The sequence below is a fragment of the Solanum verrucosum genome, unplaced genomic scaffold (assembly GCF_900185275.1).
Source record: "Solanum verrucosum unplaced genomic scaffold, falcon-dt-bn FXZP01000273.1, whole genome shotgun sequence".
NCBI classification, from domain to species: domain Eukaryota; kingdom Viridiplantae; phylum Streptophyta; class Magnoliopsida; order Solanales; family Solanaceae; genus Solanum; species Solanum verrucosum.
In genome coordinates, this window is record NW_026020163.1 from 183,821 (window position 1) to 211,809 (window position 27,989).

Consider the following 27,989-nt stretch of genomic DNA (forward strand, 5'->3'; position numbering starts at 1 on the left):
CAGAGCTGGATGTAGTGGCTTTATTCATGACCCCTGACAGTTCTTTGACCCCACAATTCCATGAAGGAAATAATCCTGAAAGTGAAAAGAAATCTTACAGCTAGAAAGGATATTTAAGATCGTTAACAATCACTATGTTGTATGGTCTGAAGGCTGGAGAAATGGCCGAGAAAGAAAAAGGGAGCCGGTGCATAAAGCATCAAGCGATTATGCAAGGTTTGGGTAAGGATAGAGCCATAATGGGGTGTAACGTAGACAGCCTACATTGATCCCCTTCTAGGAGTAATGTATGAGACAACAATACACAAAATTATTATGCAAATTCAACAAGCATGACCAAGAGTATTTGTTGAGGTTAAGTGGAGCAGTCGAGCTCCCAATCAAAGTAATTCAGGCAGTTCCTATTCTTTACATTAAAATTTCTCTGGTATGATGAAAACACACTTAGGGTTCACTGTTGGGAATCCTGCTGGGGACAGAGTGCTCTGGTTTGTGTTCACATTCAAAATCAATATGAACAAATGCACGTTCGACTTCAGGAAGTTTCTCCAGCTTTATTTGTAGACCCTCTCCGATAACATGTGCTTCTTTCAATGGCAAATCTTCCGGGAGTTCAATATCAACCTACGTTAAAATAAACGAAGCCACATTGCAAAGTCAGTCGAGTTCTTGAAAAGGGTATGTCTTCATAGTTCTTACTACATATGTTAGGAAAATCATATCATGCTACTGGAGACTGACCTCAACAAAGTACAAAACACCAAAGGTGTATGCTCGAACTGTATCAACACGCTTCACTTGAGGGTGTCTCATAACAAGATATGTTAACTTCTGCAGAACTTCAGGAGGGGCTGACTGTCCCACTAGTGACACTGCATCAAGAACTTCGTTCAGGTTTTATTTGATGTATTTATATAAGATGACACTGATAAAATATCAGAGTTTTTGCACTCAAGGGTGCAGCCTCGTGGTCAATTAAGTGGGAAGAGAACTACGAATCAAGTTAAAATCCTAGCAAAGGCAAGAAAATCACCAAGTGATTTCTTTCCATCTGCCTAAGCAGTGGCAGACAGAGTTACTCAATACTTGTGCTGGTGGAAGGTAGCAGAACCTGGAATAGTCGGAGTAACTATTGAAGAACTACACATTTCATTAGGAACATGTAAGTAACAGACCTGCATTCTCTATCACAGCGCCTGACCAATTTGTGATTGTGTAAATAGCAAGGATAAGAGCACCAACAGGATCAATCCACCAGTAGAACTTATCACCAAGTACAGCTGCTATCAATCCCACTACATTAGTAACCACGTCGAAATAGTGATCCTGACAAAAACGCCAACAATCTAGGTAAATCGATCATCACGAGAAGACATGGAAGTCAGAAGGTAACAGATACGACACACATGACACACCTTTGCATATGCACGAACAATGTCGTTTCCTGAGCTTCTGCAGTAAAGCCACAGGGCAAGCTTTACCACTGTGGCAGTTAACATGACTGAATATAACCATGCAAGCTGATTCAAAGCCATCTTTTCAGGAGGTTTATTTTCAACTAGTTGTTCCACAGCCTGGATCAACACCTGAAAGCCTAAAAAGGAATGCACATGATTATGAAAATCGAGGAATTCCATATACAACACATATGTCTGGTGCTAGTTCCCCTGTTCTTTCTAGTCTCATTTGGTATAAAGAGCGAGTTATAGAAGATAACATACCAAGTGTAGCCATAATAGCAGCAAACACAATGATTCCAACGGGCTGCACTCTCAATTTTCCTATAGGATATTTATAGACATTAATATTTTTCATCGACAGATGAGTGAACCATAGTATGCCACCAGCCATGAGGTCAAGCAATGAATCCAACGTAGATGCAGCGATAGCTAAGGAGCCACTCTTCACTGTGGCATAGATCTGGAAGGCACAATATGTGTCACTACTGTGATTTACAAAAAAGCATAAACCAGAATTCACACTTCTATTGCATAAAAATGTTGCAGGACAAAGAATCGCGTATAATAGATAGTTTCTCATGCTAATCAAGAGTTTGACAAAAAGTAATTTCTAGTCACACCTTAAGAGCCAGAAGTACAATATTTGCAAAATTGGATACTGTCATTGCTCTCTCATGTTGAGCTTGTTCTTCAAGATCCTCTTCATCAATTCCATCAGACGCGACTGCAATATCAACTTCCTCGAATGACTTCAATGTCTCAAACTGTCTTTCATAGTATTCCTTTTCTCCTATAACCAGGAAACAATAGTCAAAAGAGGAATGAGAGTGTTAATGATAGGACCTTTTCGTACAGCGTATTTTGAGTCCTAATTTTACATCAAACAGTACTTAGTCTATACACCAAATTTAGCTTAGCATAGCATAAAAAAGGAAAATTATCACTTTTTTCCTTGCCAATAACATGTTTCTTGGGATGTTACTCTTCATATCTCAACCTAAAATCTTAACTTTTCCTAATACTTCACAACATAAAATAGCAACTATACACAGCTTTGATATTTCTCATTAACACATATACCTCCATAACTTATACGAGAATCTATCGATTACTTTATGCAAAATACAACATGGATTAAGACACCATACAAGAATTATCGCTTAACAATCTCTATGACATACACAAACAGTTCTGCTGGTTCATATACTTAAGACTCGTTTAGTTGTCCGTATGAGGAAAACACAAACGTGACATACACATAACTAATACCCGCATTACTATACGAGAATTTATCAATTACTTCATGCAAAATACAACATGGATTAGCTAGCTGGATCATGCATATTAAAAATAGCAAGATCAAGCTAATTCTTGAATATACTTAACTAACAATCCCCAACACACAATAATTACCGCTTAACAATCCCTACATATAAATTACCTTTGGTTAAGTCAGAGGATTTTGAGATATTATTAATGATGGATGAAGCTTCTGAGTCAAAAACACAAGACTTGATCACCTTATCTGGAAGCCTTAACAAAAAATCATGCCGGAGTGACTTAAATGAGTTGCGCCGACTGAAACGCCGGCTGCTCTCCCGTCCACTTCCTGTAAGCTTCCATCCCTCCAACAATGGCATTTTATTAGTTCCATTACTCTCTAATTCTCCATCCATTATCACAACTTCTTCATGTACCAATTTGCTATTGAGTATTATTTATACTTAAAACAATAACTTCAGAGATGATCTAACTTAGTTTTTTTTTTAATTATAAAAAGACAAAGTCAGAACTTGTGTCCTTGAAGTGGTTCGGAGTACGAGGGTCAAAACACTTAATTTTCTTATGGGGTATGGATTTTTCAATTTTTTTTTTTCATATTTGAAAACAAGTATTATAAGTCGACATAGCTAATGATTCCGAATATTTTTTGAGAAAATTGTAAGCAAAGAATATATACTTTCTCTGTCTTTTTCTGGCAAATTGATAAATTCTTTCTAAGATTCAAAAAATTATTCTGTTTTCAAAAGTTCTCTAAGAATAATTAAGAAATTATGTTAGTAAGAACGGAATATTATTGCAAATTAAACAAGCTCTTATAATAACATAGGTACATACATTGACTAAATATAAATAATTTTTTTAATAAGGTACAGAAGTTTTTTACACTTATAATATGCATTTGTTTTGCCTACTGGTGAAATATAATCATTTATAGCAAGGTAGTTGCTGTTTTTATCAGGTTACTATTTAATGATTGTAATTAAAAAAAAGTACGTATAATTGCCAAAAAGACAAGTTAACAATGACAATAATAAATGAATAAATATAAACTGAGGCATGGAATAAGCCAATAATTATACACATTAACATATTATTCTCTTTCAAGGAGACTTCTGCATATCATAGAAAAGTTGACATGGACTAAATTATTACAACACCACACGAGTAAGATTTGAAAAGTATATTATGTATATGCCGACATTATTCCTATTTTTTTTAAAAAAAACAATGAGACTGTTTTTGATAAGTTTTTGGTTCAAACTTGGACTTATTTTTATTAAAAAATTGTCCAAATTTGAATTATCTATTAAAGGACTAAAGTGACTGGTTCACCAGCCAGACTCATGCCTTAAAAGACAAAACTAATTGTTGATTATTAAGAAATAAAACATTGCATTATAATAAAACTGTATAGCCTATGAATATTTTGGTGATATGACTTAAGGTTGATTATTTTGCAACACTTTCACGAAATCCTCTATAGGGAGTTGAGAGAGCAGTATGTTTAGCCTCTCCATTTTTTGAACATATTTTGCACATTTAGGATTCATTTTACTGGAATTAGGTGATTTTCTCAGTTTTTTGTGTGTATTAGCCCATTAATATTTTGGTGATATGACTTTCAAACGATTTTCTTGCAAAATTCCATAGGGAGTTGCGGTTTTGCGGCGACAATTATGTGTATTTGCAGCGGTTTTGGTTGCCTGTTGTCACAAAAAACATCCTTTTAGTGGCGACTATTATGTGTATTTGTGGCGATTCTGGTTGCCACTACTACAACTATTTAGCGACGACTTTTATATGAATTAGAGGCGGTTTTACTTGCCAATACTACTAGCATTTAGCGCCGACTATTATTTGTTTTTGCGGCTATTTTGGTTGCCACGAATACCATCTTTTAGTGGCGACAATTATGTGTATTTGTGGTGGCTTTGGTTGCCACAAAATAACATTTTAGTGGCGATTCTGGTTGCCATTAATACTAGCTTTTAACGGCGACTGGAACGACAAATACCAATTTTTCTATTTTTCGTGTGCTATAATCCATAAATTTTTGGTGAAATGTGATCTTGACGATTTTTTGGCCAACTTTTTTTGTGGTCGTCCGTGACAACCTATTTAATGACGTGTGTTGGTTCAGAGGGGCATACGTCGGCATTTTCAAGTTTAAACGAGGCCCGGAACGGGAAATACCAATTTTTTTTCATTTTTCATGTGCAATAATCCATGAATTTTGAGTGATAGTGATCCCGATGTTTTTTTTGCCGATTTTTTTTGTGGGCGTCCATGATGACCTTATTGAGGACGTGTGTTGGTCTGGAGGGGAAAACGTTAAAATTTTCAAGTTCAGACAAGGCCTATCACGAGAAATAACAATTTTTCCATTTTTTGTGTGGTATAATCTATGAATTTTTTGAGATATGTGATCTCGATGATTTTTTGGTCGAAACTTTTTGTGGGCGTACGTGACAACCAATTTAATGGCTTGTGTTGGTTCAGAGGGGCAAACGTCGCCATTTTCAAGTTCAAATGAGGCCCGAATGGGAAATATCAATTTTTTATTTTTCGTGTGCTATAGTCCATGTATTTGGGTGATATTTGATCCCGCCAGTTTTTTGGCCGAATTTTTTTGTGGGTGTCCCCGACAACCTTATTAATGGCATGCATTGGTCCGGAGGGGAAAACTTTGGAATTTTCAAGTTCAAACGAGGTCAAGACGAGAAACACCAATTTTTCCATTTTTCGTGTGCTATAGTCCATAAATTTACGGTGATGTGTGATCCCGATGGCATTTTGGCCAAATTTTTATTTGTGGGTGTCCGTGACGACTTATTTTATGGTGTGCGTTGGTTTGGAGGGGCCAACATCGACATTTTCAAGTTCAAACAAATCCCAAAATGGAAAATATCTATTTTTACATTTTTGTGTGCTACAGTCTAGTAATTTCAAGTGATATGTGATCCCGACGTTTTTTGGCCAAATGTTTTCGTAGGCATCCGTGATGACCTTAATAATGGTGTGCGTTGGTCTGGAGGGACAAATGTTGAAATTTTCAATTTCAAACGAGGCCTATAACGAGAAATATCAATTTTTTTATTTTTCGTGTGCTATATGTGATCCCGGTGGATTTTTGATAATTTTTTAAAGGCGTCCGTTTCGACCTATTTAATGGCGTGGGTTGGTTCGAAAGGGCAAAAATCGGCATTTTCAAGTTCAAACTAGACCTGAAACGAAAAATATCAATTTTTATATTTAATGTGTGCTATAGTATAGTTATTTTGGAGGATATGTAATCCCGACGATTTTAGGTTAATTATTTTTGTAGGTGTCTGTGACAACCTTAATAATGACATGCGTTAGTCCGGAGATAATGATTTCTATAAAAGTTAGGGTTCCTATGAAAGCATGACGTATAATAACTTTTAGCGGCGACTTATATATAATTTAGTGGCAACTACAGTCGCCACTAATACATGGTTTTAGTGGCGACTTGTATATGATAAAGTGGCGACAATAGTTGCCACTAATACTCACTTTTAGCGGCGGCTTATTTAAGATTTAGTGGCGACTATAGTTGCCACTAATACTTACTTGTAGCGACGTCTTGTATATGATTTAGTTGTGACTATAGTGGCCACTAATACCTACTTTTAGCGGCGACTATAGTTGCCACTAATAATTACTTTAACGGCGACTTATATATGATTTAGTGGCGACTATAGTTGCCACTAATACTAACTTTTAGCGGCGGCTTATTTAGGATATAGTGGCGACTACAGTTGCTACTAATACTAACTTTTAGCGACGGTTTATTTAGGATTTACTGGCGACTACCGTTGCCACTAATAATTACTATTAGCGGCGACTTATGTATGATTTAGTGGCGACTTGGGTTGCCACTAATAATTACTTTTAGCGGCAGCTTATTTAGGGGCGACTATAGTTGCCACTAATACTTACCTTTAGCGGCAGCTTATTTAGGGGCGACTATAGTTGCCACTAATACTTACCTTTAGCGGCTGCTTATTTAGGATTTAGTGGCGTCTATGGTTGCCACTAATACTTACTTTTAGCAGTGAGTTATATATAATTTAGTGGCGACAATAGTTGCCACTAATACTAACTTTTAGCGGTAGATTATCTAGGATTTAGTGGCGACTACGGTTGACACTAATACTATCATTTAGCGGCGACTCTTATATGATTTAGTAGCGTTTATAGTTGCAACTAATACTTGCTTTTTAGCGGCATTCTTATATGATTTGTGGCGGTTATTATTGCCCTTAATACTTACTTTTAGGGGCAACTCTTATATGACTTTGTGGTGGTTTTAGGTTCCACTAATACTATCTCTTAGCGTAAATAGTTTAATGATTTAGTGGTTGTTTTAGTTGCCATTAATACAATCATTTAGCGGCAATTGTCATATGATTTAGTGGCATTTTTAGTTGCCATGAATATTAACTTTTAGCAACGTTTGTTATGTGAATTTGTGTCACATTTTTGTTCCATTAATTCTTACTTTTGGCGGCGACTATAATAAGAATTAGTGGCGGTTTTCTTTTGCCACTAATACTAATTTTTAGCGGTTACTCTTATATGAATCAGTGGTTGTTTTAGTTGCGTTTAGCATCAGTTCTTATATCAATTAGTGGCGGTTAAGTTTCCATTAACACTATCGTTTAGCACAACTGTTCTATGATGTAGTGGCTGTTTTAGTTGACAATAATACTAAAACGTTTAGTGGCAACTGTTATGTGAATTAGTGGCGGTTTTAGCTGCCACTAATATTAACTTTTAGCGGTGACCTTTTTTTGATTTGGTGGCAGCGGCAACTCTTATATGTGTCTTTGCGCTTGTTTTAGTTTCCACCCACGAATACTACCTTTTAGCAACGTACTATATATATATATATATGTAAAGGAGGTTACAGTTGCCACTAATTCTATTTCTTATTGTCGACTAATATCTGTATTGCGGCGTCTTTAGTTGCTACTAATACTACCTTTTATGGCGACTATTATATGCATTCGTGGTGTTTAATTTGCTGGCTTGCTGCTAATACTTACTTTTAGGGGCAACGGCGACTAAAGTTGCTGCAAATACATACTCTTAACTTTAGTCCCTGTGAATGCCACAATTAGTAGTGACTAATTGTGGCAACAAATGCCGCTGCTAATGCATAATTTTAGTGGCGATTAATAGCAGCCAATACACACAAAAATTATACAAAAATTCAACATAAATTGATTGATCCAAAAACCTGAACCTAGATAGAACCATCAACAACTTATATATTTTTACAAGAAATGCAAAAGATAAGCCACCAGTCAATCAGGAATATGGCCTAGGACGAAATCTACTGTATATGATGAATTGGCAAGGTGCCGGATTGATGCTATCTCTGAGGAAGAAGACCATATTTCTTTTTTACAATGGTTCTCTCCAAATGCGCCCAGCCACCTTCAGCTTTAGCTCCTTCCGGTCACCACCAGAGAAGAAGAGTGCCATGCTCCTTTGAATGAGCAGCCCGTCTAAACTGTCTCTGACAGTTTTATGACTATCACGGATGCTCCTAGGAACTCCTTGCCATATTAACTTTCTGCCAAAGCCACCTACTTCAAGACTATAACTAAATTTTTTCACATCATCATCATCACCCATAAAACGAAGGAATGCCATATATACTGGTGCCACTCCAACGTTGAAAGCCTCAAAGTGCAAGCAGAATTGGTGACCGAAACAGTTGAAAACCTACGACATATATTAGCAAAAGAAATATTACATAAATGATCCACGCTGTCAGAAAGATTACCTAAATATAAATAATAAATACAAATTTATTAAATCCCTTTCCCGAAAATACTACGTAACTTGGTCCTAGCATGAAACTGGTAGGAAAATCATTTGGGTTAGGAGCTTTCAATAAGGAGATAAGGATGCAATCGGAAGTTTGAGTGAATGTTCATACTTAACACATTCCAAAGAATACAGTCCATGAACATTATCATCAGACTGCAAACATGCACCAAATATGTTCTTATCGTCTACTTGAGACATGGCAGAATCACATTTCTACACTAGCAAAAGAGCTTAACGACTAACTCTTTTAACCCTCATGTAAGGCATTTTATCTAGTACATTTCATTTCCAGAAGTTAAAAAAAAGTCCTTATTACTGAGTTTGATGTCTGCTTTGAGCCTTGAATTGGTAAATGGTATGTGATTGATGAAATTATGCAGCTCTATCATGATGAAGGGTTGCAAAAACTAGCAGACAATCAGTATAGAGCACCATCAAGTTGTGCAATGAACTACGAGTTAACTTACTATCCTCTGGCCTCTCTAATTAAGCTAAGGAAAAAAGGAATGGGGGAGAGAGAAAGAGAGAACTCACAGTCAACATCCATGTAGCATTTTCAACGTCTTGAGGATTGGATTTGACATAGCGATGGTTGAAGGTACAGCCGTCGTGCATGTCAACCTTGTGATCATCTTTGAGGTGTGCAACAAGGGACTGAATATCACCAGTAACAGTACATTCAGATCCTGCATAAGGGCAGTTGTATGGACGAAATTTGCAGTTCTGCTCATGCTGAAGCCTACTGTGATAAGTGAATATATCTTGACAGCCAAAAACTTGGTATCGGCATGGCAACTCCAGTGACTCTGCAATTTTCTCCAATGCTAGACATCTTATGTTTCCAAGCTCATGGCGGCAAATTGGGCACACATGGACTTTTGACTTGCACTTCAGGCATAAAGTATGACCATTTGGACACTTCACACACGGAAGATGAAAAAATTTGAGTTGAGAGTGAAATTAATAGAAGGTCAAAAAGAATATGACAACTTAACTAAAGTGAAAGAAATATAAGATTACTGGATAGGGCTCTTTTTACTTTAATTAACAAATGTCCTGTATCTCCAAACGTTGACATCCTACATTCCAGTTTTGGTTATCTGAAAATATTACCCAATTTACTACAATGAAGGTTCTTGCTTTTCTTTTCCTTTTTGATAAGGTAAATGAAGGAGAACCTTGGAGTAATGATAAGGTTGTCTCCATGTGACCTATACGTCATGGGTTCGAGCAGTGGAAGATTCCACTGATGCTTGTGTTGTGGTAGGCTGCCTACATCAGAACCCTTTGGGGCGAGGCCTTACCCGAACCTTGTGTGAACGTGCCAATGCGGTATGCTTTATGCACTTGGATGCCCTTTTATTTTATAAGGTAAAATAATTCTGTTAATGATGGGAAAATCTCTAGTATACAAGGAATAAACTAAAAAGTATAGAATAAGTTACAAAAATGTAATTTTCTATAAATGACACTGATCATATATATGAGATGAAACCTAATGGGTGCACCAAAATAAACTAGGAATTAAAGGCCATTTCTCAAATATATGTCATCTTTTAAAATTTTTCTAATGAACTTGATGTAAGAAACATTTTAGCTCACACTTCTACATTTCTCAAGGCCAACTATTCAACTTTCCTATCCCGAATAAACAAAATAATTATTGCTTTTGGCATCTTTTATACAATATAAAATGAAGCGCTATATCAGCTCTTATCACATAATTTCTTTGAGACATATGGAATATGTCTAAAGTGTGCAGATATGTAGAGTTTTTAGTCTATAGCTTAGTATGTTTATGCTGATGCAAATTAGGATCCCCCTTTCCTTTTACTGATAAAAAATAGAACATGCATTGAAAAAGCAGAAAACTTTCACCTATCTGTCACAAATCCTATTAGAAGAAAAGCTCAAACTCTAAGGATGAGAATTTCAGAAATTGAATTTTATGTCTCAATGACTTGAAAACTATTCAAAAACAGCCAATTCTCATTGAGGAAAATATAGCACATCACATGTTCAGTTTGTCAAACTCCAGGAGGTAGAGACATTTTTAGAAGAATTGCACCAGCACATAAATGCTATGCCAACTTTTTTTTCCGATAACTTTGGTGTCCGGGCCAACTTGCACTCACCTCGACTAATTGCAAGGGATACATGTCACCTCCCATCAGAAACAAGTACCAGGTATCTCTGTCCACCAAGGCTAGAACAGATGGGAAGAAGTCACCTGATATTTTTGTCTCTATTGGAAATTGAACCTGAGACCTCATGGTGCACAACCTATTTCATTGACCACTAGGCCACACCATTGGTTGATGCTATGCCAAAAAATTTATATGCACTTTTTGGACATTAGTGAGAGAAAATGAATGCTACTCTACTCTACATCAAGGATTAAGCTAGTATTGTAGATTGTATATGTTAGGGTCATTAGCATCATTGTACGAACAAGAACGCCATCTCTTTTAGCTTACACCTCTGCAATATCAGTATCATAAGTAGGTAAAAAATAAAATTTGTCTAGGCTTACAAATTTCTATTTGGTCACGAGTTTCTAAAATCCATCACATTTGAATCTGGATTCTTGTCCAATTTCAACCTCAAACAACAACATACCCAACATAATCCCATAAGTGGGGTTCAGAAAGGTGGGATGCAACATGATGACTTCCTAGGGGGTCGCCCATCCTAGCCCTGCTCTCGCCCAAACACGATTAACTTTGGAGTTTTTATGGGATTTGGTGCGTTAGTGTGCTAGTATGATCACATCCCAAATTCAACCTCAACTTTATTAATCAATGCCCCTCACACTGAATATTGTGTGAGTAAAATAACTTTCAAGAAATCTTGAATCACTTTAATTGCAAATTTATCATTTCCAAAATAAGCTATATGTCATACCTGATGAATTGGAGGGTACATTAGATTCATACAAACAGGGCATTCAAGTAGCTCATGAACGGCTGTATTAGATCTAGTTCCATGATTCCCACCAATAATATTAACAGCTGTGGATTTTCTAAATGGGGAGCTTTTAGATTCAGAAGTTTTGGGTGCAATACCATAATCGGCATATGCATTATGCGAATCACCAATATCCTGGTAACTGCTGCCTCCGGAAGCCATGTATAATAGCCAACTATGTGTACAAAGCCGTGAACAAATGTATATGCCCCGTCAAATTTTAACCAGCTTCCTTGATGGTCCTAGTCCTGCCAGAGTAAGTATATAACGATTAGAAATACGGAATCTCTTTCCTTTTAAACATCACACTGAAACACGGTGGTATAAGAATTTTTTCGAAAAAAGGTTCATATACATGAAGCAAATTCTCTTGGGCAACACATTGTTCACAAATTTTTGATGGGACAGAAAAGAAAAAAACATAGAATTTAAACCAAATCTGGAAATGAACACTTACTAGTGAGCATACAACAATTTCCACAAACATGAAAAATGAAAAAAAAATCTAACCTTTTTCTTTTATGAAATCAACCTTTGTAAACAGGCAAAACATTCCAAGATCTAACCTTTTCTTTTCTTCACCTTTTTGCAAAAATTCTCATATTTTCAAACAATTCCATGACAACAAAAACTTCCCAGAAAAGAAAAATGAAATTGCTAGTTCCTCAAAACATCAAAAATAGAACACATATACTACACGACATTTTTCCTCTAGCATTCTAAAATGGAAAAACAACTTCCAGAAATTTAAACCAGAAAAATCATCAACACAATTGACAAGCCACAAAATTTGACAAATCAATACCAAAAACCAAAAAAAGAAAAGGAGAAGGAGAGCAAAACTAACCATAAAAAGCAAGACCCAGATGAGATTTTGCATATAAAGGCTTACATCAATCAATCCATTCTGAAATGCACCATAAAAAAATGAGGGAAAAAACCCAATGCAAAAAGGTCAAGAGGCTATATACAACGATGAAGAAAAGGAAGACCCAGATGAGATTTTGTAGCAAAAAGCTTTGATTAATCAAGAGTAGCCAATAATATGGATTGGATTCATCAACAGTCAAGACAAAGCATGAAAAGAAAATCAGGATAGAGAGTTAATTCTATTCAATATTTATTTAATAGTACTAATTTTGAAAAGTTATTTTTAAGTATATAAGTAATAGTAATAAGGTAAGTTACGTTCATTTATTTTTTTTCATTTTATATTTTTTCTGATATTGAATTTTTAAAAGATTTTTTTTGTTAATTTTATCACAAATTTATTTATATAATAAAATTATTTCAACCAAAGAAATCTTTACTAGTGATTTACGTGTTTGATCATTCTAATTAAGCAGGCTAACCAACAATTGTTATATATATACACACATTATCCAGATATAATGGAACAAGAGTCAGAAGATGTGGGAGGGGGGTCATAATCAATCATATCCATAGTAAATTCATTATAACTGATATATTAACTTTAGGCTTTTGGTTTGTTTCAATTTTCAAATGTATATCAGGTGGTGCATGTTTGTGTGCCAGAAAGAAGCTTTTAAATAGCCAAGTGTGACCCACCAACAAGTACCACTCCATCACTAATCAAACATTTCGAGTTCGAACTTTGAAAATTAATCATCTTCAGAAAGGTGCATTTTACTACAATCTCTTCATACAAATTCGAAATAATCAAGCCTCCAAAGTAAATCCTGAAAATCAAGCGAGTACCTACTAAACCATACTCATGATGCATACTTTGGCTTGGAAGTACAAATGTTTCCTTATAGTGATCAAGCCAATTACAATACCATTTGATATTGACAAAGAGGCATGATTAGTAAGAGACAACATAAAGAGTTGTTTATGATACAAGGTTCAACTATAGGTGCATTTGCTATGCTACATTGTAAAGAATGTTTCCTATCTTTCGTTTTAATGCTTACATAGCATTGGGGAAAAAATTCTATCAGAAATTGCAGCATTATTACTAAAAAGCTGTAAAATGAAACTTGTACATTTGGTACAACATAGCCATTCGATGTTCCGGATCTGGACACAATGACATATCCTCTATCCTTACAGAGGTTGAATCTTGTGCATCTCCTTATCCTGACTGCTAATACCTGCACAACAATAGGCCAGTCTGTAACCACATAAAGGTCTCTTTGGGATAACAGTTTTAAGGAAACACATAAAACTCTGGCAAAGAAACAAAGGTTATCCCATCTGAACAGAGTTTAGTATTCTGCAGACAAATTATACTTTGCAGTTATCTTCTCCTCATTAACCTTCATTCTATCAATGATAGTTGTCGTGATGCTTTGCACAAACGGTTAAGAAGCTTAGCATGATACTTGAAGGTTCTAGCAAGAAACATAAAATGCAATTGGTCAATGGAGTATATAGTTGGCAATCCTGTCTCTCGAGGGTCACTTGTTGGGATAGTTAATTTAGTGAATCAAGCTTTGCAGGAAAGATAGTCGAGAGTGTAAATGCAAGCAAGCATGGCAAGAAGGACATTGGTTGTTAGAGGCACATCTGATCTACTAGACTTCCATCTTGAAAAGACAAGGTCGGTTAATTTACCTAAATATGCTTTTTAGTTTGATACAACTATTGGACAATGCTATTTCTTTACAGATGTTGGTTCAGGAAAGCCACTGAAGGGACATGTTAAGATGACTGATAATTAGAATGTCACTACACTACAGCAACGATGATTACACAGACTAGATAGTTGGTTTTTGTCTATGAGAAAGATCCATTGTGGATTCACCAGGAAATAAGTTTGGAGGTTAAGAAACTAGCTGGGCTGTGTTTGATTGTCTTCTGACTCCACACTTCAAGAGGCAGCTTCAAATAGTACCAAAGAGGTAAGCACACATTAACTGATTGCTCTACATCTAAAGTTCTGAGAAAATGATTTAAAAATGTTCTGAGCAGTTGATGCCTTTTTTTTCAAAGTATATCTTCCTGCATTGAGTAGTTTACATAGGCAGAGCTGCAAAGTACACAGAAGTGAGAAACTTGATATGACATGTATCTGGAGTTTGATCACCATAAGCATGTCTTAAGAGTTCGTGATCAAACTTGGACACAAGATTAAAAATATTGATGAAAAGGTACCAAGGAGATACGAAATGCCACTTCACGTCCAGCCCCACCCTTTTCTCATATAGTCCTTTTCAGGGAAGAGGTTGGGAAGCCAGGTGACTACTTTAGAACTCAACTTTATATGATTAGTTATTTTTTAAACAGAGAAGAACCACAGTGAAATCAATCATTTTCTAACTTCAAGTGTATTCCCGTAAATGCTCCACGGCCGGCTTTCAGTGAATTAATTACTATAATTTCTTTCACTAACATCACATGTACACCTCTCTCTTATTGAGGACCACTTCAAAATAACAAAACATTTTTTCCAGGAATTTCCACTACACTAATTTAACAGGAAAGGAAGCAGAACTCAAACAAAGAGATCGTACATATAATAATTTCAAAATTTTGAATTTTGCTTACCCAATTACTCAAGAAAGTTACAGAATTCCCAATCTTCTTTTGACAGGTCAAGGTACTGAACACAGCCATCTTCAAACATGATCTGTTAGGGGATGGGGAGGTTAAAACAGAAATCATCAGCCAAATCTAACCAAGTCCATTATACAACAAAGAAAAATCACAGCTTCCTTACAAAATGTTTTTTGGTGATGGCATCGAACCGTTTTACAATTCCAAAGGACCTGGGGAACATAGAGTATATAGGAGTCCTTAGCAATGGGATCTGAAAAAAGTAAAACTTGAACAAGCACAAAAAAAGAAACCCAAAGAATAATGGCCAGCTGAAGTAAGGGTTTCCTGTGAGAAAATTCATTAGAATCTTAGCTACTCCCCCCGTTTCAATTTGTTTCTCTTACTCTTTTTTTTTTAAGTCTTTAGTTCTAAGGTTCCACATGACATGTTTAAAACCACAAGAATAAAAGGCATTTTGGTACATATTACATACCTTTAGTTCAAGACCACAAGATTCAAAAGTCTTTCTTTATTTTCTTAAACTCCGTCAAGTCAAAACCAAACAAAGTGATCTCATCCCATAACCATAAAGAAGGACCTCTCTTTCAGGATCAGTCCCGTCCCTCTTGAAAAGGACGCCAGGTGTACCACTTTTTCTTTTGGACATGAGATTTTCCAGATGGATCAAAAAAGACTTTCGGAGTAAGAAAGAGAAACTATTTTGCCTATTAAATTGAATTTGGACCTAACTCAACCCAAAAGCTAACCAAAAGAGGGAAGGATCGTCAAAAATCTTTATAGAAAACAACAATACACTCCCTCAACCAATTGGGACATTCTAACACTCCCTCTACGTCCAGGCAAGACATTTAGAACATGATATAGCATAACTTAGCGGCTCAACATTGGATAATTTCAGCAATAGGACGAATCTTACTTTAATACCATGTTAAAAAATGAAATTTGGCCTAACTCAACCTCAAAAGTTAATTCAAGAAGTGAGAATTGTCTAAAATAAGAAGACAACGACCCACTCCCATCATCAATGTGAACCACTCTGAACGCCCCTATAAATCAAATTTGCAGAAGCATCACATACCTTGTGTTAGAGGAGCGAATTATTCTTATAACTTGACCAATGCAACTACGAGGTCGCCTTATTTTTATGTCAGAATCATAACCTGAGCTTCCTGAATAGGGAGGATACAAGTTAAATAGAAGATAAACTAAAGTCACCAATGCAAAAGTCAAGTAAGTTGCAAACAAGAGTAGCCTACCTATTGGTGAAACTCCAGTTTGATAAACCTGGTGAAAGATTAAATAATGTTATCATGTTCATTATTGTAAAAGCAAAATGTTCGAGATTCGAACACATAGTGATGGAAACATAAACCAATATGTTTTGTATTACATGTATTTAAGGGATTTATTACTTTCATTTAAAATTTCCTATTTAGGGAACATAGCAGATGCAACTCCTTTGATCCTTATGACATACTGCAAATAATGGCAGAAAAGCAGAGAGACTAATAAAAAGGAAAGAACAAGTAGCTATATTATTTCCCTCAACTATGTTCTCATTTCTTTTTATCAATTTTAGATACGAGATGACTAGTTAATTAGGAGCTTTTTTTTACACTGTAACTAAGAATAAGCACTAAAGTTGCCAAAATCATATCTCCTGACTGGTGAAGCTATAGATTGTGGTTCCTCAAGAATCCAGGTCTACCTTTATCATCTAAGTTTGTAAAACCGAGACACATATCTACAATCTTAACTCAGTAATGGAAAATCTGACTCTAGTGAGGATACCGGCCACTGCCAAACAAAATTAGACTCTGCCGATCATCCAACTCAGAACACACTTTATGTGCTATCCCGCAGCCCTTGCCCTTCTACCAAAAAAAATCCACCCCCACCCCAACCCCACCCAACAGACACGCACATTTACCCCTCATGATCCAAGCTATTCCTCTCCCTTGAACTGAGGGTCTACCAGAAATAGCCTCTCTATCTGCCAAGGTATGGGGTAAGGTCTGCGTACACTCTACCTCCCCCAGACCCCACTTGTGGGACTATACTGGGTGTGTTGTTGTTGTTGATGATCCAAACTATTCCTCTTAGTATAAGTATTTATGACATTTCAATTCAGAATAAATCTTGTCATATGCATGGGAAGATTAATCTTCATGGTCTCATTATTAGGCATCAGAATAGGGTTCTTCTACGGGTCTGTCCAACTGGCTAGAAAAATCAAGGACACTACTTTTTCTTAGATTGTAATTTAGGAGAACTTCTCGTCTACCTTCAAACTAAACACAGGAATTGAAGAAAGATAAATGAGTGAATAAAAGTACAATAGCCACCTCCGTTATCAATTGAATCACAGGAAACCAGCAAAAATAAGTTCTCATACACGGAAATATGCATCTAGTCAAGAAATTTCCAAGCCAATAATTACTATTATTGGTAAAAATTCCAAAGCAAATTACTGAAGCTCATCAAGAATCACACAAATGTTTCCAAATCTCTCAAGACTCAAGTTATAGATATTGTAAGAGATACATACATGACGTGTAGATAGAAGTGCTTTCAATTTGGGAGAGGTGGCAGCCACCTGACATGCCACTATCTTTAATGCGGTATCTGAAGCAGGGAGTTTTGGTTTGTTAGGTTTAACGCCCAGCTTTCGCCTACATCTTACAGCACCACAGTGGCAATCTTGATCTGCACCAAACTGAACAAACCTGTACACTTGTTAGACTCAAATAGGCAATGTACATTCCAAGAAGGTTTTCTTCTAAAGATATTTAAGCTCTCAGAAGAATAACACACTGCACACATTACAGGTGGAAATTTTTTAAGTAAAATTAAAGAGCAGCCTCATACTGGTAATCATAGGTCAGATGCTCGCCCCTTTTGATGTCTTGTGTCGCAAATATGCCAATTCTTGTTTCACCATCAATCATCCTAAAAACGCCGGACATGGAAATAGAATGTAATATAGAGTTGAATCTCTGGGAATGAAGGTTGAGGATATAGAAGTATGATTAATTATTAAGCTATTTCTATACCATTTCTGCATCTCAGTATTTGGACAACAACTATGATTAATGTATCTGGATTTGTTGCCCTTGTAAGTGGCATCAATCACCATATCCCGATTGATTTCACACAAGTAGAAGTTTGTTTCCCCACTATGCTTCATTTTCCAAAGCCTCTCTTCACATGTTTTGTCATCAATAACTGCAGTGGTAAGCATAATTCCTTGCTAAATGAAGTTCAGAATGCACAAAACATAAATTATTCCTCAAAATATAATCAAAAAGTGAAATAACTCACCTTCTCCAACATACTCTATAACAAAGTCTCCTCGTTTGATATCTTCATCTGCCACAATTCCAGAGCCACATTTTTCAGTCTGCATGTTACATGTCAACAAACTTGACCAACCATGTATATAACGACCAAAAGTTTGAGGAAGAATATGATTGTTGTACATTTTTCAAAAGAATGCAAAGCAATAAAAGGTGAAAATGAAACTTCTTCTAATTTCTTTCAAAATACATGAGAGACACAAAATGACGCAATAAACAGATTAAACAATCACTCCCCTCTGGACGTCCTTTTTCTTAATGTAATAACTCTAAGACTGCTCTACAGATATTCTCTACAAATCAGCAGACATCAGGTTCATGCTATGCATTGTTTAACATTGATTTTTTCACTCCTGCTCACGGTCTAAAGTTCATGAGACCAAGTTAGAATGGTATTCACTGTTTAGGTCAAAGACAGATGTAGGATGAGTGTCACTATCTTGATGACAAGGAAAGTCGTAATTCTCTAGGTAACTAATTTTATGCAGTATTTTCCTGGTAATCAAATTGGCAGTAGACAAACTTAAGCAGAAGTAAACCAAAATGAAGGAATAAGGGAATTGCAACCGTCACAAGGATAATTCAGTAACCCTTAAAGAAATAAACCACAAACAAGAACATTGGTAGAACTTCCTTCATTTTCTCTTGTTTTTAATGAAGTAATTGATTTCTTTGATGGCATCCAGTAGATGCAGAAAATGAAGAGTACAAAGTGCTAGAAAATTGGTGAAACTTCTATTCATTATACCTTTAAGAATAGCTAGAAAACACTTTGATGAAAATTGAAATGGGGAGCTCAAGAGCTTCTTTACTTGGTGAAACAACTGTCAAGAAAGGAATAGAAAGAGACTATTCACTAGGATGACAATTTATCCAAGTCCAAAATACTTTTTTTTTTTAACTTGGTAACTTTGTATTATATCACAAAACAATACATGGGTTGTATTGAAACCTTAAATACAAGTGTACTCCAAATTTCACTGCTCTATGATTAAATTGAGTCTAGAACATCAATAATAGAGATAGTGTCATTTGAGTATAACTGATTACACCAAAAAACTAAAAAAGAAGCAGTTAAGTTTAACTTTCTGCACATTGTTCAGTATGCTCTCAACACATCTTGAATTCCTCTCTTTCCAGATAGCCCACCATATAGCACTAGGGATAATTCTCCATCTACTTCTGTCTTTTGCAGGGACCCCTTCTTCCTCCCAGCTCATTAAGGCCCCAGTCACTTTCCTAGGCATGATCCAGAAAATGCCTTTAAGGCTGATAAATATTCTCCATAATTGTTGGGTGTACTTGCAAGTCCAAAATACTTTTGTTAAAGTTAATTGCAGTTTTGGTATTTGTCTTTAGACGGTTCGTTCAATCTCAAATCAAAACTACGTATTTTTTCCCAGATTCAAAAAGCTCTGAATGTGTGTTACATAAAGACCTCCTCCTAATGGTATTGTTTCAGGGAAGAAAAAGAAGTATGTGCTCAACTCACAAGTCTTTTTATTGCACTTTATCTTCTTCATTCATATGGTTTATGCATTTCTTGTCCTAGGTTTTTATGTTCTGTTCATAATGTTCTAAACTTTCTGAATACATGTGAAATTGACATTCTTATTCAAAACTTAAAACTAGAATCATGCATTAGATATGTGTGGTAATATACTTCAATATTAATCAATACTAAATAATTGTAAACACATTATTTTCCGGTTATAAATCAAACAATTTTGATACTAAACAATATTTACATATACTAACACCAGTCATTTAGACATTAAAAGATACATCATTGTGAAAAAAGATATTCAAAGAAACATTTCGCGATGAGTATGGATTTCCTCCCAAAGTGATAACCATTTTACCTTATTCCATTCTATTTGCCAGCGATAGAAATTCTCAGCCAGTGTCAAATTTACAAATATATATTGAGTCTGACACACTACAATCAACATATAACCCACATCGAACAATTATCATATGTGTTGGTAATAATCACATAAGAAAGTATAATTCAATTGAGAAATACAAGGAAGTGAAAGTCTATGCTATGGCAAAATCACAGCTCAAGGTCAATGATCAACTTTCTAGTCCAACAAAGGTTCTTCTTTTGAGAAGGAAAAATATCAAAGGTTCCAAAGAAGTTTAAAACAATTTTATTTGGGCAATTTAAGTAAAATTTATTGAAGCGAGTACCAATGAGGTACTGCAAAATAGAACAATTCAGAATTACAAAAGTTACCACAAGGCATCACAAACTGTCATCTCAATGAGAAGTAGTTAAAAACAATCAAGCAGTTAAAATGCATCCATCAGGTGATATTTGTTCAACTATCTGAAGCTGCTCAAAGTTCTTAAAGTGTCTACCTTCACTAATTTCATCTTCTTCACAGGACGTTGATGGAATGGCTTATTCAGACAATAACTCCCACATTTACAACCCGAGGAGCAGCTAGACAACATTATGCTGTAAAATTTAAGAAAAGTCAAACAAATTACACACTTCTCTAAAGCTGTATCAAATTTCCCAAATAAAATGCTGAAATAAAATCTTTAAGCTGCTTATCCTTCCAATCAAGCAAATATATATAACACGTCTAAAAGAACTGCCAAAGAGATCTAGTACAATATAAGATTAACCAAAAAATAAATAAAACCATAATGATCTAAATGTAAGAAAATGAATGCCTAGATTAGTCACATGTAGGGGTGTGCATCGGTCGATTCAGCTTATCAATTTTTAGTTTGTGAACACGCTAAACCGGTAACCAAACCAATAAGATATTTATTGTCGATTTTCAGTAAATCCGTGTTTGGTGTTTAGCGGTTTAATTTTCTATTTAACCGATAAGAAATTGTTCATATGATCATATATACATTTTTTTTATGCCAAAACACAACATATGATCATATATACATGATGTTCATAAAATAGAAATAGTAGCAAGAATAGAAGTAACACAAATTAAAACACTATCTAAAACTAAAAGAGTTTCAATGGGACGAAGGGGGATAAAAGGGCACAAATCTAAGAAACTCGAAAGAAGAATTTTGGTCTACGAGATGTGTCACATCTCCTACCAATATACAAGGTTAGTTGAATCGCCTAATACAAGAGGAACTCTTTGTGTATGAATGAAGATACTTCGAAAGTTACTTTAGATTATAAGTTTGAATCTCGATTACGACACTTTCATTTATCTTTTTTATAATTTTCTAGTTAGAGTTCCTACTCAATCTAGTTAAAGCATTAGAAGACTTGTAGCAGTATGGTTGTCAACTCATTCATGGCTTTTTGATCCCTTTTGACAATTAGTACTTTTGTATGATTTAGAATTTTGAATTTCTAGTACAACATGCATCTCAATAGTCAGTGCATGTGTGAACCTAGAGGGGAAAGAAAACTAAGGTATTTAATTGTTATTTACGAGTTCAAGTTTTATGCATTAGTAATACGTAATTTATAAAGTAATTACAAGTAAGTTTTTATGACAAATATTAAGTAATAACATGATAATACAAAAAGGGACATGTTATAATAAGCTAAACTACACTGCAAAATTTTTTTGTATGTTAAGTGTATATAACTTCAATCCTTTTTTATACACGCATAAGTCTAGCTAGTTGCATGGAAAAGAACATTCCACATAATAAATACTAAAGTTTTTCTTCCTAATTGTAGACCCCAATGTCCGTTAATTTGACTTATAATAACAAATCAAATTAATGAAGAAGATCTATTAGTGGCTGAGATCAATAGACAAACATATAAATGTAGTAGTTGTGAAAGTTGAAATTTACAGTAATAACATAGCAAGTATAATTTCATAAGTAGAATCTGAGAAAAATTGTGTATGCAAATCTTATTCTTATCTTGAGAGGTAGAAATATTATTTTGATAGAAACAAAATTATTTTTATTATATATACAAAGTCAAAATTAATTTATGTATATAAAGTAAATATTGAAACAAACCTTTCTCTTTTTGTTATATTTATTTTTACACATTTTAAATTGATTAATAGTATTTAAAGGTCATGAACCACTAAAGCATTAGAATATGTCAAATGCATGTGTTGAAATTAAGAGTACAAAAGGCTAGGGTGTTTATAGTTTTTATATATACTCTTGATTATGTTTTTATTTGGATTAGATACAATGCTGGCCTATCCAGCTAGGAAATGAGACAACGCTCAACTATCTACTCACCTTCTACCCTAATTAACGACCTCCATGACTCTAAGATCATGTCCTCGGAAAGATAGAGTTGAACCATGTCTTGTTTAATCACCTCTCCCAAATACTTCTTCGGCCTACCTCTACCTCTCCTAAAAGCCACTCTGGCCAACCTTTCACACCTCCTCACTGGGCCTCTACGCACTTTCTCTTCGAATGCCCAAACCTTCTCAATCTCACTTCCCTCATCTTATCCACCACAAAACCTAAACCTTTTATGTTGCCTCCTCTAGGTCTGCAGCTAGAAATTACACCATGGAAATAATGAGCAAATAGAAGACTCTCACAAGAATATAAGCAAAAAATGTCACTGGGATTTATTTTAAGTATAAATGCCAAACCTAAACATGCTATATACAATATATTCACACAGACTTAAACGGAAAAGAGAATGCACGTAACAGCAGGAAGCTATCAGCTAAAGAACCGTCGAGAATAATTAATGTATAGAGCTGATATTTCCACAAATGTATGTAACAGTTTTCCAGTTTACTGACTGCCAATGGAACTTAATCTAAATCATCCTCACCCACAGAGACAATCCTTGCCACACACAACAGAAGTTTCTGCCGTTGAGCTGCAGGAACAAAATATACCATCATCTTCCAGACGTCGCTTTACCTTCTTAGTGAGGTATAAATCTTCAAGTAGTTAATACCAACAGAAGAGAAAAAAGAAGAGGATACAAAGAAAGATCACAAAGATAAAGGACTATGAAGGTCAGACAGAAAACCTTAATGAAAAAGGAAATGAGATGAAGCACAAAGATCTTATCCAAGATATGCAGAAGTGAACAGTGTACGTGTAGGATGTAAACTATCACAATATGAAAGAACATCTAATAGATAGGTGAAGAATATCATAGGTAACAAATATCAAGACCATCAAATGAAAGGATACTGCGCTTAATAAAGGTATAGGGCATTGACTGCCATTTATTTAACCAATCTGGAAGTTCAAAGTCAACAGGATCACCAATCTCCTTTATTAGTTTGCTGAATACGTGCCCAATTCCACCATGAATAGCAGTCTGACCACGGAAAGAAAAAGGCATATTAACAAGATAATATATTTTTGCATTCTAAAGTAATCTCTTCCCAATCAATTGATTGAGACGATTGGAATCAGCAACGGCATTCCCAACTTTTTATGTATGTCAATAAGTATAAGAAGCTCAAGAACTAAATCATAGAGAACCATTTTTTCTTAAATACAACCCAACATCCACAAAAACAAAAGGAATGGGCTTTCTAACTACATTAAGTGGATCTTTCTAGCTACAATATATTATTAAAATAATTACAAATATAATAATCAAATAAAAACTACTATAAAATTTAACTCAAAAAATGTTCCAACAAACATTGTCGGCACTACGGGCAAAAAAAATTTCACAATCAGCATAAGGACATGACCCAAGGCACATGCCACATAACCAAATGGAAAGAAATTGCCCCATGTTTTTTGCCTCCACTAGGATTTCAACCTGAGATTTCATGGTTTTTCAACCACTTCATTAACCACTAAGCCACACCCTTGGGTGCATCTCAGGCCAACATAAAATGCAAGGATCTTTCACTAAAATAAATAGGACAAAGGAAAATAGAACCATCACATAGGACTGGAAGTGTGTAGTGGATGGATTGAAGTCAAGGAAAACATATCCACTATGTTCGCCTATATTAGCTAGTCATGCAAATAACATAAAAGAGAATCTCAATTTCCTATATATTCAAATTGAACAGGATTAAAAATCATCAAACTCTCTTCTTCACATTTTGCAAACATGAAGTAAGGAATGTGGAGACAAAAGTAAATGCCTAAATCAGACAAACCAGCCAGCAGAATAAGAAATTAAAAAGTTCTAAAAGCTACTGAATCACCAACTTGAAAAAGTTTCAGACTTCTTGACTTGGAGTAAAACTACAAGGAAAATATATTGCAATGGAATCCCTAATTATTAACCGGAAAAAAGGAATCTCTAATTAGCTTCGGAGGAAAGTTTTGTTTCCTCGATTGTCCACTAGGAATGCTCGTATTTGTTGTACTCTTTCTGGTCTTCAACACTCGGATGCCCAATTCTATTATTTAAGCGGACATCAAAATGTCCCAGGGAGTGGGCATTTCATGATTTAAAGCTGTGAAAAATTCATTTTGACAAATTGGAGTTCCAATTGAAACCTGCAAACACCACCCACCCCTAACCCATAGAAAGTAGAAAAAGCCAACTCGTCCCCACCGCGGTAATGAAGAAACTAATCCTTCCAAAATAAATATTCCCACTGTTATCCTCGATAGGTACTGAACTCAGACTTGAATTCAAGCCACTGGCTAGCTGCTAGCTAGTCTTTTGGCTTTACTGGAGTTGCTACAGTAGCTGTCAATTTACTATTGATTTTGCAGTATATCAAAACGTCCTGACTTTACCAAATGCCTCGCACCAACCCTTCTCCTTTAGAGGTCTAGATATGTTGCTTCATTGATTAAAAAAAATACCAAGAGAGAGCAGAAATTATTGAGATTCAAATATGTAGAACAAAAAATGTAACTTGTATAGCACACAATATAATAATTATTATAAGTATATAGCACAGAGTATGATATCACACGACATAATATCTTTGTATGTTAAATTGATATAGACAACATGCAGACAAAGAGTATGAACCAGAAGAAGTTAGTATCTGAACCTTCATAGCAGGCATCACTTTGACTGGCACTGGCTATAACACTGATTGACTATAACCTAATAATGGTAAAACAAGGAATCAATTGATGTGCAGAGAAGCTGATATACAAAGTAGAAAATTGCCAATTAAGATTTACTAAATACCACATCAATCAGTATAAAATTGCAGATTAAAAGGAAGTTCATGAAAATAAAATGCATAAATTAAGGACTTCAGCAGTTTTATTTATGCCATTGCTGGGACAATGAAGTTTCTGATAATGCAACCACAAAATTTCCACTTCCTTTCACACGCTACTCTCACTTAATGGATATTCTTAATGGATAATCTTAAGACAAGTTTAGAATTTCGACTCTTCAGTTTTTTCCACCATATGTTATCCACCACTTCATCTACATTCATAATATTTCTTGAGTGTACCTGAAAAGCTGATCTGAGCTAATGACCATTTAGCCTGTTATTGCTCGTCCCAGTTAAATTTCAACCTTGACCTAGGCAGTTCAAGAAAACAGGAACAAGTCACTTTTCAAATTGCAGAAACTAATAACGGTTTCTCCAGTACCAAACTGTACTGAAGGAAATTAAAGGGAGAAGCAAGCAGGCCCTTCTTATTAAAATGGTCAATTCAGAGTTTATACTTGCTATATGGAAGGAAAGGAATGCTATAATTTTTTAAGGGAAGGTGAAACAATGTAAACAAATAGCAAAAGAGATAGCTTGAATATGTAATGTTCAAGCTTCTGACGCCATGAGGAGAAAGCTGATGAACTGCAGCTTCCGAAGCAGCAATTAGGATGAACTCTGATGTCTCAAGCAGTAGCTGTTTTCTTATTGTGTATTATTGGATAGCTATTATTTCTTATCCCTTGTTTTGTTTGGTGTTCAAAGAGTGTTTCCTTTCAGGTTAGTAGGCTGAGTTATACACTTGCTGGTTCGTAAATACTTGCTTGGTAATTAATACAATCTGAGTTACCAAAAAAAGGAAAGAAAGAAAAATAGGAGAACTACCAGATGGAAAACAAACAATAGACGTGGACAACACTGAAAGCTTGGCTAATAAATTAGTGGATCACACACATTTTGAAGAATGGTGACTTTAAGAGGAGTTGGGAATTGGAAAGATATCAGGATAGAGTATGTTCTTAGCGCATGTTTACATCAAAGTGGGCGATGATAGAAAAAAATATTTTTAAAAAGAAGATGTGTTAGGAAATAGACCCCTCAAAGATCAGTTCCCCGCCTATTCAGCATAGTAAATAATCACAATGCTGTCGTAGAAGATTACTGGTTTAAGTCAACAATGGAGTATTTCCCTTAGAACTAGGTGCAATGATTAGGGGAGTAGGTGAAGTAATTGGAAATGGAGGAAATGAGAAGCTATGTGTAGATAATAGATAGCTTCTACAGTCAACAATTACAACCAGATAGGATAGTATGGAAGGAACGTAAAGGCAGCCCGGTGCACTAAGCTACCGCAATACTCACGTTCCAAGGAAGGGCCGGATCATAAGGGTATATTGTATGCAGCCATACCTTGCATTTCTGCAAGAGGCTATTTCCACGACTCGAACCTACGTTGCATTTCTGAAAGAGACTATTTTCATACATCGAACCCGTCTGGTCACATGGAAGCAACTTTACACGTTACGCCAAGGCTCTCCTTCAATATAGACCATAAGTATGGCCAGTGACAGTTCAAGATTAGGGGATTCGAGAAATAAAAGCGTAGTGTTTGGAATTAACTTGGAACCTCAAGGTGAATTTTGATCCCCTAACCACTAAGCTAACCTCTAGTCTTGTATTCAGGGTATTCAAAATCTATATATATACACTAAAACCTAAATAAGCAAAAAGTAAAAGGAAGATCCAAAAATCTGAACATCTATTCAACTACAGCTCATAAAAAAATAAAAATTCTCAGTCTCTGATGCACTTAGAAAATCGAATAAAGAACCTGAAAATTTAAGCCAAACATGAAGAACAAAGAAATTAACAGCAGAATTGTATAATCTAAACAAACAATTCAACCATAATTAACAGCAGAATTCACCATTTCAGTATTATTATTTTTTAGCAAAGAGAATCCACACAAAGAATGAAAAAACTAAGTAAATTTCGGATAAAGTATCAAAACTGAAAACAATTTTCGTCCAAAACCCTAGTGAAACAACGCACTCGGACAAAGCAATTAGAGTAACTGTTTGGTTAATTCATATAAATGAAGCAGAAAAAATAAATGAAAAGGAAAGGAGAAGCCCAAATACAAAACCAGAAAGACAGAGAGAAGAAGTAAACCGGTTTCCGGCGGGAAGTCTGCGGCGGCGATGCTCGTCGGAGGAGAGTTGAATATGTGAGTGAGAAACAGGGAGCAACGCGGGAGGTTACAATATATCGTTGGATATGTAATTTACAAAATTACCCCTACGTTTTGGGTAGACAGTTGAGCAGTTTTGATAATTAACAAACTTGCATATTCTACCGAGGTAATATTATAGTAGTAGTTAATTTGTTTATAGACATTTATGGAGATATGTTAAAATTTATAAATAGGTTTTAACTATTATACTTATTACACTAATTTAACGCATCTATAATATTCAATGTATCTCTAATAT

The 27,989-nt window shown here is 35.3% G+C and overlaps 3 protein-coding genes across 4 annotated transcripts; all 3 read right to left on the minus strand.

Annotated features, from left to right (window-relative positions):
* Nucleotides 1-386: 386 nt before the first annotated feature.
* On the minus strand, nucleotides 387-3,136 carry LOC125828499 (metal tolerance protein 4-like). Its single transcript, XM_049507796.1, has 7 exons — nucleotides 2,902-3,136; nucleotides 2,081-2,250; nucleotides 1,722-1,920; nucleotides 1,416-1,594; nucleotides 1,176-1,326; nucleotides 742-872; nucleotides 387-624 (listed from the first exon to the last, which is right to left on the minus strand). Exons 1-7 carry the CDS (start codon nucleotides 3,134-3,136, stop codon nucleotides 445-447), a joined length of 1,245 nt encoding a protein of 414 aa, XP_049363753.1. The 3' UTR covers nucleotides 387-444.
* Nucleotides 3,137-7,970: 4,834 nt separating this feature from the next.
* Nucleotides 7,971-12,253, minus strand: LOC125828510 (E3 ubiquitin-protein ligase SINAT2-like). 2 transcript variants are annotated; one of them, XM_049507808.1, is made up of 4 exons: nucleotides 12,140-12,253; nucleotides 11,511-11,821; nucleotides 9,141-9,524; nucleotides 7,971-8,498 (listed from the first exon to the last, which is right to left on the minus strand). In XM_049507808.1, the coding sequence occupies exons 2-4, from the start codon at nucleotides 11,733-11,735 to the stop codon at nucleotides 8,175-8,177; spliced, it is 933 nt and encodes a 310-aa protein (XP_049363765.1). In that variant the 5' UTR covers nucleotides 11,736-11,821; nucleotides 12,140-12,253; the 3' UTR covers nucleotides 7,971-8,174. The 2 variants fall into 2 exon arrangements, with proteins under 2 accessions (XP_049363765.1, XP_049363766.1); XM_049507809.1 differs by lacking the exon at nucleotides 12,140-12,253 and adding an exon at nucleotides 12,084-12,104.
* Nucleotides 12,254-13,440: 1,187 nt separating this feature from the next.
* On the minus strand, nucleotides 13,441-27,730 carry LOC125828508 (histone-lysine N-methyltransferase ASHH3-like). The gene is made up of 15 exons (XM_049507806.1): nucleotides 27,670-27,730; nucleotides 25,795-25,865; nucleotides 25,375-25,430; nucleotides 23,585-23,714; nucleotides 23,214-23,325; nucleotides 20,816-20,915; nucleotides 18,417-18,495; nucleotides 18,149-18,320; nucleotides 17,964-18,044; nucleotides 17,644-17,821; nucleotides 16,352-16,379; nucleotides 16,174-16,264; nucleotides 15,256-15,304; nucleotides 15,084-15,165; nucleotides 13,441-13,687 (listed from the first exon to the last, which is right to left on the minus strand). Exons 3-14 carry the CDS (start codon nucleotides 25,387-25,389, stop codon nucleotides 15,088-15,090), a joined length of 1,113 nt encoding a protein of 370 aa, XP_049363763.1. The 5' UTR covers nucleotides 25,390-25,430; nucleotides 25,795-25,865; nucleotides 27,670-27,730; the 3' UTR covers nucleotides 13,441-13,687; nucleotides 15,084-15,087.
* Nucleotides 27,731-27,989: the final 259 nt, after the last annotated feature.

Bases quoted from the DNA above. Each gene is read 5' to 3' on its own strand.
- LOC125828499 (XM_049507796.1), bottom strand. From the start codon at position 3,136: ATGGATGGAGAATTAGAGAGTAATGGAACTAATAAAATGCCATTGTTG. The intron at 1,921-2,080 runs GTGTGACTAGAA...TGTGCCTTCCAG, and splicing joins TTGTACTTCTGGCTCTTAAG to ATCTATGCCACAGTGAAGAG. The intron at 625-741 runs GTCAGTCTCCAG...ATTTTAACGTAG, and splicing joins GTGTTTTGTACTTTGTTGAG to GTTGATATTGAACTCCCGGA.
- LOC125828508 (XM_049507806.1), bottom strand. The intron at 20,916-23,213 runs GTGAGGATGATT...TAAATTTTACAG, and splicing joins GGCAAGGATTGTCTCTGTGG to CATAATGTTGTCTAGCTGCT. The intron at 17,822-17,963 runs GTATGAGGCTGC...ACAAGTGTACAG, and splicing joins CATCTGACCTATGATTACCA to GTTTGTTCAGTTTGGTGCAG.
- LOC125828510 (XM_049507808.1), bottom strand. From the start codon at position 11,735: ATGGCTTCCGGAGGCAGCAGTTACCAGGATATTGGTGATTCGCATAAT. The intron at 9,525-11,510 runs GTATGACATATA...CCGTGTGTGAAG, and splicing joins TGTACCCTCCAATTCATCAG to TGTCCAAATGGTCATACTTT. The intron at 8,499-9,140 runs GTGAGTTCTCTC...TATATGTCGTAG, and splicing joins ATGCTACATGGATGTTGACT to GTTTTCAACTGTTTCGGTCA.